This window comes from Antechinus flavipes, chromosome 4 (assembly GCF_016432865.1).
Source record: "Antechinus flavipes isolate AdamAnt ecotype Samford, QLD, Australia chromosome 4, AdamAnt_v2, whole genome shotgun sequence".
Classification (NCBI taxonomy): domain Eukaryota; kingdom Metazoa; phylum Chordata; class Mammalia; order Dasyuromorphia; family Dasyuridae; genus Antechinus; species Antechinus flavipes.
In genome coordinates this window covers 474,303,477-474,320,061 of record NC_067401.1, presented here as the reverse complement: position 1 = coordinate 474,320,061, position 16,585 = coordinate 474,303,477, and the positions used below count along the sequence as shown (strand labels likewise).

The following is a 16,585-nucleotide window of genomic DNA, read 5'->3' as shown; positions in this document are numbered from 1 at the left end:
GGTTAGAATTTGTTTTGCTTAATTCTACTTGAAGAAGACTGTTTCTTGTGTTTATAAACCTTAAGTTGTGTTGTTCTTAAGTAATATAAGCATGCTCGTAAACCTGTTTTCTGGACATGCAACAAAGAGATTTGGGAGACAATTTAAAATTTTTTAAGTTTGTCCAAGACATCACTAGCTTCATTTTCTCCTTTTGTTTAAATTTGACAGTATGTTTGGTTCTTACTGTACCATATGAACTTCTGTAGCAAAGTTTTCCATTTATAAGTCAGATAATTCTAAGTAATGTTTCCCACAACTAAAATATGATTTTTTAGTACTTCAAGGTTTCAAAATGTTTCAAAATGTGGTTATGTCATGTAATTCTCCCAATGGTCCTGAGGGGCAGATGCTGGCTCTGACTCTGGAACTGAGTGTTTGTGGGCAAGTCACTTAAATTCCTCCAGCCTGTTTTGTCTTCTATAAAAATAGATGTCATAATTTTTACACTCCTTTCTTTAAAGCCCATTATAAATGTGATTTATTTTGTTGTTAATCTGTAAAGGTAATTCAGGTTGATTAGGATCTAGTCCTCAAGCTTACCTCCAGAAGTGATTACAAAACCAGAAGTCATAAAACAATAAGGTCTGACAGTGCTTTTGTACTTTATCCATGGCACATAGGTTTCTGTCCCTTTTTTAATCAGATTTTTAAAAAATTATACTATAAGTGGCATTTCTGTGTGCTCTGCATAACTTATCATGAACCCTAGCATCTACTGTATAACACTGCAGTATTGTTGTGGCTCCTCTAAAAAGATAGCACCAAATGTAATGGCACTTGACTTAAATTGCTGCTGGGTGTGAGAGCTGAATACTCAAAAGCATCAAGCTTATCTTTGAGCTTATTTCCCTTTCAACTTGTTCTCCAAAGTTCAGAGGCTCCTCAATTAGAACCTTGCAGAATATTTCTATGATATATTATAGAAATGGGTTTAAGGAAGAATTAATGATGAAACAGGAAACAGAGTTCAAAAATGTAAAGTGAACATTTTTATTTACATAATTAAAACAGAAATGAAATTAATACTGCTAACATTAGAAGAAGCAAGTAAATGGGGGGAAATCAATAGCCATGTGAAAAAATGCTCAAAATCTCTTATAATTACAGAAGCACACATTAAAACAGCACTGAAGTTCTTCCTCATAATGATTAGATTGGCAACATTTTTCCAACCCCTCTCCCCCCAAAAAGGGAAATGAAAAATGCTGAGGGATTATGGGAAAACATTTACATTTATACATAGCTATGGACTTGTATAGCCATTCTAGAAAGCTATTTGGAACTACACTCAAAAAAATTATTAAACTCTGTCCACTGGCATCGCTCTTAGGTCGGTACCCCAAAGAGGTCAAAGACAGAAAAAAAGAACTAATAAATAATTTTGATAAAATTTGAGTTTGTATACTATTTCAGTATTAAAATTTTTATATTTTTTTCCGTTTTTTTTTTTTTCAAAACTTATAAAAGAAATGAACCAAAGTTTTGGTTTAAAAGATGGTATACTCGTCTAGTTTTACAAGTAAGCTTGTGATAGTTCCTGTAATATCCTATAACATCCTGTAGTATTCTGTAATATTCTATGTATCCTATAGTAGAGTACAAAAACATTGATAGCATCTTTCTGTACTATTGTGAGATCGAAAGAGTACTCATATGTTGCGGAATAGCCAAACAAATGGAATAATGGAATGGAATAATGATGAAGGAAATAGTTTCAGAGAAACTTGGAAAGACTTGATGCAAAGCGAACAAGTAGAGTCAGGATGACAATTTAAATGAGAGCAACAATAATGTAAAGACATTTCATAACTCTGATCAACATAGTGGCTAATCACGATTCCAGACTCATTCAAGGCAATTCCAGTAGACTTGGGATGGAAAATGCCATCCACATCCATACAGAGAACTATGGAGATTGAATATGGATCGAAGCATAGTATTTCCACTTTTTTGTTTGTTTCTTGTGTTTTTTTTTTTTTTTTCCTTTTTGGTCTGATTTTTCTTGTACAGCATGACAAATATGGAAACATGTTTTAAAGACTTGCACATATTTAACCTATGTACTAGATTACTTGCTGTGTTGGGGAGGAGGAGGTGAGTGAGGGAGAAAAATAGGGAACACAAAGTTTTACAAAATGGATGTTGAAATCATGTATTTTGAAAATAAAATACTACTGAAAATTTAAAAAAAAAAAAAAAAAAGACAACCAGAAATGTATCATCCATTTTCTAATGGGTCATAGATTGTGGTTCAGATTCAGCTATTTTGGGGGAATTTGTTTTGTTTGACTATACATGTTTGTGGCGTTTTCTTTTATTTTTTACCTTTTTTAATGGGGGCTGTGGAGGAGGAGATGAGAGGGAGAGAAGGTGGATCTGCTTTTCAAGAAACAAAAACTAAAAGTAAAAAATAAAACTATAAGTAAACTGTATTTTCAATTTTCCCTTCATTTACCAGTTTTATTAAAAAAGTAAATGAGGGGGCTTGATTTGGCAACACATATGCTGAAATTGGAACAATGCAGAAGATGATCTATAAATTCATGAAGCATCCTGTATTTTTAAATAAGACTAAATGAGATTAGCCTTTTATAATCTGTTTTTGATAAAGTTTTATTAGCTTTTTGTGATCATAATGTTTTTTCTAACCACCCATTTAATAGTACCTTCCTGATTTTAACAAGAATTAAATCCTAAACCACTTCTTTTTTCTCCCCCAAAAAATGGGGACAAAATTTAACCTTCAGTCCTGCCACCTCTCTCATTTTAAAGAAGATTTTACATTTTTCTTGGACTGGCAGTCAGGTATCCATCCCAATCAAACACAGTGTAATTCAGATTTCCTCTCTCTCCCCCTCACCTCTCCTGGTTCTCCTCCTACCTCTCTTAGCACTCCTTTGTTGTCCCCTTTGCTGATCCTCCTCTAGATCACTCCTTCTAAGCCTGGTATCCTGTATTCTGTCCTCTTTTTTTTTCTCCTTCTGAACTACTTCATTTGGTGATTTTATCACAGCTCCAGTGTATTTAATCGTCTCTATGGGGGATGATTCTTTTTTTTTTTTTTTTTTAATAGCTTTTTATTTACAAGTTATATGCATGGGTAATTTTTCAGTATTGACAACTGCCAAACCTTTTGTTCCAATTTTTCCCCTCCTTTCCCTTCCCCCAGATGGCAGGATGACCAATACATGTTAAATATATTAGAGAATAAATTAAATACAAAATAAGTATACATGTCCAAACCATTATTTTGCTGTACAAAAAGAATTGGACTCCGAAATATTGTACAGTTAGTCTGTGAAGGAAATAAAAAATGCAGGTGGGCAAAAATAGAGGGATTGGGAATTGGATATAATAGTTCTTAATCATCTCCCAGAGTTCTTTCGCTGGGCGTAGCTGGTTCAGTTCATTACTGCTCCACTGCAACTGATTTGGTTCACCTCATTGCTGAAGATGGCCAGGTCCATCAGAATTGATCATCATATAGTATTGTTGTTGAAATATATAATGATCTCCTGGCCCTGCTCATTTCACTCAGCATCAGTTCATGTAAGTCTCTCCAGGGCTTTCTGAAATCATCCTGTTGGTCGTTTCTTACCAAACAATAATATTCCATATTATTCATATACCACAATTTATTCAGCCATTCTCCAATTGATGGGCATTTACTCAGTTTCCAGTTTCTGGCCACTACAAAGAGGGCTGCCACAGACATTCTTGCACATATAGGTTGGGAGAGGATTCTTTTTATTTATTTATATTTATTCATATATAATAATAATAATAATAATAATAACAATTATTATTATTATTATTTTAATATCTTTTTATTGATAGAACACATGCCAGGGTAATTTTTTACAACATTATCCCTTGCATTCACTTCTGTTCCGATTTTTCCCCTCCCTCCCTCCACCCCTTCCCCCAGATGGCAAGCAGTCCTTTATATGTTGAATAGGTTACACTATATCCTGGATACAATATATGTGTGCAGAACCGAACAGTTTTCTTGTTGCACAGGGAGAATTGAATTCAGAAGGTATAAATAACCCGGGAAGAAAAACAAAAATGCAAGCAGTTTATATTCATTTCCCAGGGAGATGATTCTTAAAGCTACCTTTCTTGCCCCAACCTCTCTGCTGACCCCAGTCTCATCTCTAACAACATTTCATATATCTTGAATCCAATGTTCAGTAGACATCTTAAATTCAACATGTCCAAAGTAGAATTCATCATCTTTCCTCCTCAATTCTCTCTCTCTTATACCTTCCCTATTATTGTCAAGGGCAACACCATCTACTTAGGTGTCCTTCAGGCATACAACCTAAGAATAATCCTCAACTGCATCAGGGGTTGTTATGTAGATTTGTATTACTGTGACGTTGAATGGTCTGCTTTAGATTTGAATAGATGCCATTCTGTCATTTTGGAGATTATATCCCAGGACTTCTTTTCTGACCCTTTGAGTATGAGAGCTAATCCATTTCTTCCGAAGGATTCTTGTTCATAGTAGTCCATGGAGTAATCATTCGAGTTAAACTCACCTATTCTTGTCCATTTAAGTTCATACACTCAAAATGTTGATGTTTAAACTTTCCATCTCTTTTTTTAAAAAACTATATTCAGCTTACCTTGGTTCTAGGATCTTACCACGTAGAGGTTCCTGTGCAATATTGATCTTTATGGCATCAGACCTTCCTTGGTCACCAGATGGATCCTTGGCTGAGCTTCCCTTTGGTTTGGCCAGCAACTTCATCAGGCCTGGAGCTATTGGTAGTGGTCTCCCACTCTTCCCCAGTAGCATACTGGACACCTTCCTACCTGAGAGACTTATCTTTATGGCAGAGATACTGGGGCGGACTGCTTTTTTCTTCGGTGACCTTTTTGGAAAGCAAAATGCTATTGAAAATTTAAAAAAAAAAAAGACAACCAGAAATGTATCACGCATTTTCTGATCTTTTGTCAGAACTCCCTCTATGACCTGTACAGCGTGGCTTGTAGTTTCACTGAGTTCTGCAAGCTCCTCTGCCACAACAAGGCATTCATCTGGGCTAGGCGATGAGGGGTCTAAGCCATCTCTTTCCGGGAATAGAAAAGATTTGTGAAAAGCTTTGCTAAAAATTGAAGGTAAATGATAGCTCTAGTATGCCTTAACTGTTTGTTTATTGTTTATTGTTAAAAGGGGGGGAGGGAGGAGGTTGGTCTAGCACATCTAATCCACGATGAGGCCATCCTGTTTTTTTGTACAATTTTTGTACAATTTCAGGTGCGTGCCAGCTTCCTTTTGGCCGATAGTTTGTAAGCTCTGCTCCCTTTCATTCTGAAGGTTGGGACAACATTTACCCTCCATCAGTTTTGTAGTGAATCTGTTTTACATGGTCTTTCAAATAGCACTAACAATTATGGAACAATCCCATCTTCCAATTCTTTCAGGGTCTGAAAATATGTGGTTCACCTGAGCCTGGTGACGTGTATGTTCCTCAATTCCTGTACTATGTGAATCCTTATTCAACTACCATGTGAACTGTGAACATTTACCAAGTAAAGGTGGGAGCTGATGAGGACTTTGGGGAGGTACCAGAGAGGTGATCTTCGGCTCTGTCCCTGTTTTCCACCAGTCAGTGCAATGTGTGCTTACTGCATGATGGATTTAGTTGTAGGCTAGTTACCATATTGATAACCCACACAAATGATTTACACCTTTGAGTTAGGTTTGCATTACAGAAAAGACATTATTTTTAATATGAATGTTTCCTTGCTTCATAGGTGCCTAAATGCTTTTTGAATTGAAGTGAATTGCATTGTTCATTGGTCTTCTGAGCAGTTGTGTGTCTGTCGGTGTTGAATGAAATTCACCTGAATAATTCACATTTAATAAGTATTTAGATTATCTGATAATAATTTAAGTCAATATAAAATAAATAATAATTTAACAAAAGTAATTTTAAAATACAGCCGTGAGCACTAGTATAATATGTCTTCAGCTGACGATGATTTTTTTCATCACATATCAGCCCAGTAATAATGACAATTATAACTGCTATTTATATAAGACTTTCAAAATGTTTTAAACGTTACCTTATTTAAACTCCACAACCACCCTGGGAGGTAGATCCTGTAGTGTTATGACCTCCATTTTACCAATAAGGAAATTGAGGATGGGGAATGGCTTGCCCAGGGACATAGTCAGGGAGGAGGCAGGACAACTCAGGTCTTATGACTTCATTTTCAGTGCTTGAGAGCCACATTGCCTTGTATGACACACTTTCCCTGTAGAAACATTTTTAGTCAGCAATGTTTTGACTTACAGTGGTGGAGTTGGATTGAAGAGAGAGAAGTCAGTTTAATGGAGAAAAGGGATTCTTAGGTCTCTTTAGTTTGTTCTTCCTCTTTTCCACCAAAACCTCATGTCAGAGAAAGAGTCTCACAAACTCCTTCCTCCTAACATAAACTTTGTAGGGATCTGCCAGGGTGGTTGCATTTTAACAAAAGTCGGAGCTTTGTCACACTAATTGTTTTCAGACATTGAAGAGTTGTGTATCAGCAAGTTCAAAAGCGAAAGCAAAGGCTTTTCAGAGTTGTGAAGGCATTGGGAAGAGAATAGAGGCGGTGGCCATCCTTCACCATTTTGGGGTGTAGTTTTTCACAAGTTCCATCGGGCTGGGCGAAGCCATCCTGTGGCCAGGAAGAATCTTCTTCCTGTCTGGTCAGGGTCAGCTAATGTCGCAACCTCCTTCATCATTTTGAAGGTGCTCTGGCTCCTGGGAAGTCGGGGCACTGGACAGCAGCCACACCTAAATGTGGCGTCCTTGCGGAGACGGAGGATGTGTTTGCATGCTAGAAAAAAGGAGTCGGGAGGGCAGCTGTTGCTACAGACATTGAGATAACCAGCTCTAGCTGTCAGTGCCCATGGGACCTATTATTAACATGGGAATAGAGACCAATTTAATGTAAACTAGAAGTAGTGCAGACATTTTTGTCATTTCTATTCTCATTTCCTCTCCTGGGCATTCTGTCCCCCTTGGGATAGTCATAAATCTTTAGAGCTTTAGGGGGGAAAAAGACTCTGGTCCCTCTACTCCTAGAGAGGTAGGTACTACTATATTTGTCTGAATGTTGGCAGTTCTTCTAAGGTCCCTTTGAAGGGAAAATGTATATTCAGTCACACTGAAAAAATAACATGTAAGCCACAGTAAGATTTTATTTTATTTATTTTATACAAGCCAGATTAAAAATGAAGTCAGTGGAATAAAGAGTACCTCTTATTTGTAGACCATTATGTTAGTTTTTCATTACACTATAAAATTATATTATGGGCAACTGATTTTAAATTATTTTAATAATATTGAATCATTTAAAAATCACTTGGCAATTTCAAATACCTCTAAATGGGTGATCAGTAGTCAAAAATAGTAAATTAAGTGCTCACTACATGCCAGGTATAGTGCTAAGCACTAATGATACAAAGAAAGGGAAAAGACAGTTCCTGTCTTGGACTTCACACAGCATACATATAACTGTGTCCAAAATAGCATGTACAAGATAAATAAGAAATAATCACTAGAGAAAAAACATTACAATTAAGAGAGCTTGAGAAAGGCTTCCTGTAGAATGTGGGATTTTGGGCAGAATTTGAAGGAAACCAGAAGAGCCAGGAGGCTGAGATGAGGGCAGAGGATATTTCAGGCTTGCAGGAAACCAAAAAAGGAGACGGAGTCTTATTGAAGGAAGAGCCAGGAGGTCATTGTCACTGTATCGAGGAGGGGAGGAGCTATTCAGGTCTGATTCAATGACAGAACTAACCAGATCGTCTGAAGCAACTGTAGCTGAGCCGAACGTTTACTTTAAAAATGTAGCCAAGAAGCAGCTCGTCATTCAAGGACTTTTCTTCCTTTGAGAATAGAAATAATTGAAATTAGTTTTGAAAATGTTACCACTTCATAGCTTCATATTAATCCAAAAAAATTTACTCTTTGAGAGATTTAGAATTTTATTATTCCTTTCCTTCAGCTTTTCAGGATGTTATTCAGATGTTCATCATATTACACAACATATTATTGGGAGAATAATAACTCATTTCTGTCAATTTAAGATTTACAAAATACTTTGCTTGTGCCAGGAAAACATTGCACATAGTAACAACAAGATTGTGTTGGTTAACTATGATAGACTTGGCTCTTCTCAACAATGCAGTGATTCACAGCAGTTCCAATAGACGTGGGATGGAAAATGCCATCTGCATCCAGAGAGAGAACTGTGGAGAGTAAATGTGGATCGAAGCATAGTATTTTCAGTTTTTGTTAATTTGCTTGTTTCATTCTTTTTTTTTTCTTTTTTGGGAGGTTTTTTCCCCTTTTGGCCTGTTTTCTTATACAACATGACAAATATATGTTTAAAAGGATTGTACTTTGATACCTGATAACCTTTATCAGATTGCTTGATGTCTTGGGGTAGAGGGAAATAAGAAGGAGAGTGAAAAATTTAGAACACAAAATCTTACAAAAATGAATATTGAAAACTATCTTTGTGTATTTGGAAAAACAAAATATTATTGGGAAAAAATGTTAATAGTAAAAAAATAATAATGCTTTGCTTACAATAGTCATGAGAACATTTTACAGTTAGGGAAACTGAGACTTAAATTATTAAAATAATTTGCCTACATAGTAATTTGCAAAGGAAAGATTTAATAAGGGACTCCTATTCCTAAATCGGTTTGGACTTGTGAATTTTTTTTTTTTTGCATGGCTCTTTGAAGTAGGTAGTCCATGTATGATGATGATGATGATGATTTTTTTTATTGCTATCCTTTGTTTTGTACAGCACCAGAATTTCTTCCAGTTTCCTTTTCTCTGTTCCCTCCTAGAAAGCCATCTCATGTAACAAACTTTTTTTAAACAAAAAGAGGAAGCAGAATCAAATAATCAATAAACTGGTCAGTACATGGAAAACTTCTGAAAATATACAGCATCTCACACATGTGGGCCTTCCATCTCTGCAAAGAGTGGAGTGGGGAGGGGGGAGTCTTCTATGTTTCTTCTTTTAGCCAGGTTGGTTCTTTTGAATTTTGCAATATTCATTTGTGATGGTTTTGTGATAGTTCTTTCTATGTGCAGGCCTACTTCATTTTATACATGTCACAGATGCTGCATTTTTACAAATTGAAGGGTTTTTTAAAATATTAGTCTAGCAGTCTGGTCATCTTTTTCATGCTATTTAGTAGATCTTAAATTTTTAAAATAAAATCTTATTATTTTTATTATTTATCTTTCATCTTTTTTCAAAGAAATCCAGATAGAAATGGATCTAGGATAAGTCAGCATCCTTTTAATATTCCTTTTACATGTTCTATGGGTTATTGTTCAGATGGAAAAAATGGCTGCTTTTAAAAATATTACAGTGTAACCTCATGTGTCGTCATGTTGTTATTGATATCATCTAATATCTCCCACAAAATGCTAAGTACCTAGTTCCAGAAGCTTGTGGTTTCAAAGAAAATTATATAAATTAATAAAGGTCTTTATTTCAGGGAATGTTGTCAGCTGTTTGGGACACTCCTTCTTCAGCCAGAGTTTCCTGGGTAGCAAAGAACATGGTGGATTCTTGTATGTCACATCTACTTACCAGTCATTGCAGGACCTGGTGCTCCCAACTCCACCATACTTATTTGGGATCCTTATCCAGAAGTGGGAAACTCCATGGGCAAAAGTTTTCCCCATCAGACTAATGCTGAGGCTTGGAGCTGAATATAGACGTAAGTTAAAGCCCTCCTGTAAAGGCCTAACACTGACTATAAATGTGCATTATGGAGAGCTGCTCTTTGAAAACATAAAACAGAAACAATCCATGGGATGAGAGGCTTGGAGGAGCAGGGTTACCTATCCTGACCCTTCCTAGTGTTTGACCTTGGGCAGGACTCTCGGCTCTCTGAGCTAAGAACAAGGGTGCTGCCGGGTAGTCTTGGGGAGCTGCCCACCTTCAGAACCTCGCTGCCCTCCTTTCCACATTCCCAGTCGATTGGTACATCTTGTTTCTGGCTCCTCAGAATCTCTTGCATCTGTCCCCTCCTCCTCAATCACCTAGACACTTCCCTTGCTCAGGTCTTCATCCACTGTCTCTGGGGCTATTGCTATAGTTTCCTAATTGATCTCTGTACTTCGTGTCTCTCCCAGCTCTGGCCAATCATTTACACATCTGCCAAAAAGATTTTCCTAAAGTCCAGCCTTAAAATAACTTCCTGTTGCCCCTAAGATCCAATTGAAACTTCTCACTTGTAGGAACTGATGTAGAATAAAGTGAGTATTCCTAGGAGAACAGTTCGTGCCCCAGCAATATTGTAAATAAGGTAACTGAAAGGTATAGAAGATCATATCAGCAGAGGGACCAACTCTGACTACAGAGTGAATTCTCAAAGAGAAAGCCCTTACTCTCCTCCTGCTAGAGAAGGGAAAGATGCAGAGAGTGAGAGGCTTTCTGGCTTTAATGTGATCAGTGCTGGAACTTGTTTGACTTGATTGAAAGGGAGAGAATGAATTTTTAGGAGAATAAAATTTAAATAACAAATGTGGGGCAACTAGGTGGTGCAATAGAAGCCCCAGCCCAGAAGTCAGGAGGACCTGAGTTCAAATCTGGTCTCAAACACTTAACACTTCCTAGCTTTGTAACCCTGGGCAAGTCACTTAACCCCATTTGCCTCAGCAAAACAAAAATAATAAATATATATGTGTTTCTTATATTCGGTTGTTTGTTTTATATGATATCGTCTCCTACAGAAGTATTCCCTGAGCATCCCAAATGCTTTACTTTCCATTCCCCTTATTTCCTTTATATTTTTACAGAAAGTTCATATTGTTTCCTCTATATTCAGCACCTAGAACAAAACTTGGTACCCAGTTAATGAATTCTTGCCACTTAATTCATTCTTAATCAAGACATTGGGGCAGGGGTATCCAGAGAGGGCTGTCCCCAAGCCATCCACAGCCCAGTGACCAGAGCCGTTTTCCCTACTGCTGTGGAGCGCCCTCCCTCTGTCTTTGTGGTTCTCCCCCTGCCCATCTGAACCTTCCTGGCTTCCCTGATGCCTTCTCTCTCTTGATCATCTCTAATTTATTCCTTCCTTTGGCTTTTTTAGTTTGTGTACACTCTCCCCCATTCAGCCATGAGTCCCTACTGTCTGTGTCCCTATCTGTGTACCCCCAGTGCTTAGCACCGAGCCTCGAACAAGGTAGACACTGAATAAATGCTTATTGACTGGCTGTTCTCCTCATTTGCTTAATTAAAGACTTTCCTTGAACACCCACTATGTAGCAGGCTTGGCACTGGGGGGGGGGTCAGATCCGCCAACATTTGTGTCGTGCTTCCTGCGTGCCAGGCACTGTGCTAAAGGCTGTCTCTTCACAACACCCTTTTGAGGGAAGTGCTATTATTTTCCCCATTTTGTAGTTAAGGAAACTTAGGCAGCTGAGGTGCAATGACCTGCCCAGGGTCACCCAGCTAGGAAGGGTTTGAGTTCAGATCTGCACTTGGGTCTCCCAGACACAGGGCATGTGCCCTTCCTCGCTGCCTCTGGACATACTGTGTGTATACTGGAGCAGTCCAAGTACATGTACATGCTCATGGCCAAGGAGATGTGAGGTCCAGAGGAAAGATCCACACAGATGATGCAGGAACATTTGGAGAGGGAAAGAGCGCCGGGCACAGGAGTAGGAAGGTCTTGTTGCTGCAGCAGCTAGGAAATTGGGCACAAATTTCTACATTTCTGTCCCTGTGAAGGAGAAGGCTCCTTAGGGACTCTCAGATCTCAGGTTGACTTCAGCTGCAGTAATAACAAAGCTGTCCCAAGAGGGGCAAGGGCGGGCCTTGGCACCGTATCTGGTGTGTGGTGCCAGGGGACATTTTTATGTGGTTCCATAATAAGAAATATTCTCAGAACCCTTGATATTTTTTCATACCGGGATAAGCTATTGAAGTTATATTTGAATGCCTTTCCTCTGTGACAGGCCATTCTCAAGTGCCATCTGTTTGTTTTGTATTTTTGCAGTTTATCCATGCCCTCTGTTTAGTGTCAGATTTCGGAAGCCATTGTTTGGAGAGACAGGACACACAATTATGAATCTTCTTGCAGTAAGTGTTTCCTCCTTTTTCCCGATCTGGGTCTGGAATGGAGGGGCTGGGAAGCATCTGAAGCCATGTTTGGAACAGTCTCCTGTGGGCTTGCCTTGTTCACAGAGAAGAATTTTTGCTATGTTTGTAGCTTGTAGTATCACTTTCGAGAAGGGACAATTCGCGCTTAAGCACATTTTTTAATGTGTGATATTCCTTCTTAGGAATTTCTAGTACCCTGAAGTCCCCTTCTCTTTTAAGCATCAATGAAATCCTGTAGATTTGAAGCCTATCCAAAGAACTCAAGAATAAATTCTTCGGATTTGTCTATCTTATAAACATGGATTAAAAAAAAAAAGACTTTAGAATTAAACTAAAATCTAAGTGGTCTTGTCAGTCACTGTGACCCTAGAGCCTTAAGAAGTGTATGGTCTAGTTTTCAAAACTTCTACTCAGGCTTTTACTACTAAGCTTTGATTTATATTTGGGGCTCAGTGCTACAGTTTAATGGAATTTAAAATTGCAAAGATCCTCATTTAATATACTAGGTCATACCCTGTTTTGGAAGCACCTGGGGCACTTATCACGTATCTATTACATTAGAAATATAAACTTATAAATGTGTGTATATATATATATATGTGTGTGTGTGTGTATCTGTCTTTCTGTAATTTCTGTGACTCAGTCCTAACCCTAATACCTGCTTTGTGACCCTATGATCTGCAATTCTAAGGACTTTCGGAATTACCAGTACACGCTGCCTGTGGTCCAGGGTCTGGTGGTTGACATGGAAGTGAGGAAAACAAGCATTAAAATCCCCAGCAACAGATACAATGAGGTAGGAACCTTCCCCACATGTGTCCATTGATGGATTCCGTCATTCAGTCCATCAGCATTCACTGTGTCCTCCTAGAAATACAGAGACCTCGGCTACACTGACCCAGCCCTCAAGAAGCTTGTAGTCTAAAGGGGGCGGTGGGAGGTGCTGAGAAGCCGAAGCCAGGGAGGCTTCTGGGCAGGGCCTGCAAGGAAAGCTGGGACTCCAGTAGATGCAGTTCAGTTTAAGGCAGCAAGCCTTTGATTCAGTGCCCTTTGGGTGCCAGGCAGGGGTGATAAGAACAGGAGCACGTCTCCTCACTCAGAGTTTAGGGATGGGGACAGACAGACAGCACATGCTTTGACCTTGAAGTATAGAAGATGGAATCAGTTTGAGGTTACTTTGGAGTGCTTGAGGAAAAGCACCAACAACTGGGGAAATATAGCTGGAGAAAGCTTCATGGGGGAGGACAGGAAGGGGCTAAATATTTAGCTTCTGAAGCACATACCAGCCCCTGTGTTAAGTGCTTTACAAATATTACCCTATTTGATTCTCACAAACCTATGGGACAGGTGCTGCTGTTATCCCCATTTTACAAGGAAAACTGAGAAGATTAAATGATTTTTTCAGGGTCACATTGCTAGTAAGTGTCTGAGGCTGAGTCTGAACGTAGATCTTCCTGACTCCAGCTCATCATTCTAGCCACTGTACCCCTTAGCTGACTTGTAACCATGTTGCATGGTTGTGGTACATGGCTGTAGTATAAATTCATAATATCCACCTTCAACTGAGTTCTAATTGCAACAAGACAATTCTTTTATTCCTTTCTATTTGATTTCCTCTTTCATTCCCCAGAGACACTGTTAATAGAATTTCTCTCTTTCCTCCTTAACCGTTACTCTAACAGTTTCCCCTCACTCATCTCAACCAAAGGACTTTCCTTCTGCTTTTTTTAGGATGCTACTGGCACTGCATGGTCTCTTCTTCCTCTGTCTTCATCTTAAACCCCTTGACCTTCTGTCCCACTTTCCTGGTGTCCAATATTGAGCCGGCTCCTCACCTTGTCTCACATGTGTGCACATGAGCCCATTCTTTCCTGTGGTCTCCATCATGTCACATCCGTCATTCCCCACAGTTTATCAGAGCTTCAGCATCTCCTTACCAACAAATCCCTTTCCTGCTGCCTTCAAAAATGTTGTCGGTCTTTCCGTCCTCAAAAAACCTTCTGAAGACCATGGTGTCCCTTCTAGCCATTGTTCTTCTTTCAGGATCTTCTTCTTCTCCCTTCTCAGGCAAGCCAGAGTAAGTTGTCTCTACTCAGAGCCTCTTCTTCCTCTCTTCTCATTGCTTTATCCTTTGCAGTCTGATCTTCAGCCTCATCATTCAACTGAAACTGCCCTCTCTGCACCAATGATCTCTTAACTGCCAAATAGAATGGGATTTTTTCCCCCTCAATTTTCATCCTCGCTGTTTGGTTTGACACTGTTGATTCTATTTGAGCCTTTTCTTCTGGATTCTTTCCCTAATTGGTCCCCCTGGTTCAAATCTCAGGTCATTCTAATCTATCTTACACAAGTGCCAATGTAATCAGTAATTTTCCTTAATGCAAATGATTTTCCTCCTAATCTATTCCAGTCATTCCTTATTTCCTCTAGGATAAAATAGAATCTTTTCTGTTTAGTGTTTTAAGTCTTACACCACCTGACCCTGATCTCTTCCCAATCTCTTTGAACATTGCCCATCTCTGACCATCCCACAAGCCTAAGATACATTTCCCTTCTTCCTTTAAAACCCTGCCCAAGCACCATCTTCTGCATCAAACTCTTCCTCATCTCCCCAACTGGAAGTGTCTGCCCTCTCAGACTACCTTGATTTTAAATACTTTGTATATATTTCAATTTGTCTTTCCCATTAGAATGTCAACTCCTTGTGTATAGGGGTTGTTCATTCTTTATGTTTTTGTCCCTCCCCTAGCATTGTGCCCGGCAACCAGGAACTGCTTAAAAATACTTGTTGATTCATTGAAAAATTTCCCCACAATTAAATCTATCCAACAGTTCAATACTGCAATACATGTGGATATGTTGCGTTCTCCCTCACTGGAATTCTCCTGTAGCAAAGGCCCGATGACTGTTGTGCTTAAGATGCAGAGGGAACTTGTTTTTAGGTTCTTCTAGCTGCTTCTAGTTCTTCGATCTTCTCGGTTACTCAAGGCCACACCTGAGTCATGGCTGATTTTCCCTGTACTCGGCTTCTTCCTCCCGTCCAGTTTGTTGTAGAGTCCTAAGGATCCTCACCACAAGATCTCTCACCCCATCTCTTCTCTATTTAGATGCCTCTTATGGAGGCCTCGATCTCTCAGTTCCATCCTGCATCACCTTTCGCCTTGGCTCTTGTAACTCTGGTAACAGGAGGTGGTCATGGTGAGATCCTGAAGCGGGGCATCCGTCTTCTTCCCGCTTCTGCCCCGTGCCAGCTGCCAAAATTGTTGTCACAAGATATCATTCTGGTTAGATGAGTCTTCCTTGCAAAAGGATAAAATACAAACCACAATCTTGAGCCAAATTAGCTTTTCAACCCTGTTCCCTGTTATTTCTGCACATTCTAGCCAATTAGTAGCATTTATTAAGTGCCTACTGGGCTTTGCTTATGTAGAGAGACATGAACTAGCTTCAGCCCTCCAGGAGAGCTCATTCTAATGGGAATGGAGACAAGATGTAGGATATATTCAGAGCTGGTGAAGGGTAGTCTCAGCTGGGGAAGGTCTGAGCAGGAATGACTGGGAAAAACCTTCTGTAGAAAGGGACTTCTACAGGGAGTGCTAAAGGAAGCTTAGGACTGCAATCCAAACTGACTGTTCTCCAAACCTCCATCTCATTTCCCAGCTTCTTGCTTTGATCTTCAAGCTCTCTATCTCAAAACCCTTCTCATTCTCATCTCAGCTTAAGAACTACCTCTTTGAGGAAGCCCTCTTCAGTCCTTCTACTTGTTTGTTGTCTTCCTTCCCAAATTGCCTTAAACTAATTTGTGTGCTATTATCTTCCCATCAGGGAAGCTCCTTGGGGGCAGAAAAATGTTTCACTTTTGTTTCTGACTTCCAAAGGACTTAGCAAGGTACTTCCAAAGTACTACTGTACAGAGTAGGTAGAAGTGACAGAACAAAGAATATGATGGAGATTGTCGTCTCATGTTTATCTATCAGAGAACATACTAAGAATGATTTGGTTTGGAGTTCTTGGTTCTTTTAGCTTAGGGATAATAAAGAGACTTTTGGGGGAGTTTTGTATTATCGAGGTCAATAGTAATTATTTTCTCAGTACTTCAGAAAAGTTGAATTTTATTAATGTTTACTGGATTTCTCTTCTGATGCTGTAGTTTTCTGTGATGGTAGTTTTCTAATGAGTCCAGGAGGACAGTGGAAATTTTACTATTAATTACTATTACTTTTACAATCATCCATTCAACTGGGATAGTTTCAGAAGCAGAACATTGGACTGAACCACCTCTCAAGGTCTCTACTGATTCTTGGATTCTCTAATTTGGATGCTGGCTCATTAATTTTGGATGCTGGCTTATTTTCATTCTCAACCTGTACGTGTTGTTGAGAGTTTTTTGAAAATACAA

At 39.0% G+C, this 16,585-nt stretch overlaps 1 protein-coding gene across 2 annotated transcripts in view; it reads left to right on the top strand.

Moving 5' to 3' along the window:
- ZFYVE9 (zinc finger FYVE-type containing 9) overlaps window positions 1-16,585 on the top strand; it is a 163,249-nt gene that overhangs the window by 128,418 nt on the left and 18,246 nt on the right. For both annotated transcript variants that reach the window (XM_051999696.1, XM_051999695.1), the window contains 3 exons: window positions 9,572-9,796; window positions 12,083-12,165; window positions 12,878-12,982. In XM_051999696.1, coding sequence (XP_051855656.1) covers window positions 9,572-9,796; window positions 12,083-12,165; window positions 12,878-12,982 — 413 coding nt within the window. The remainder of the gene's footprint in view (window positions 1-9,571; window positions 9,797-12,082; window positions 12,166-12,877; window positions 12,983-16,585) is intronic.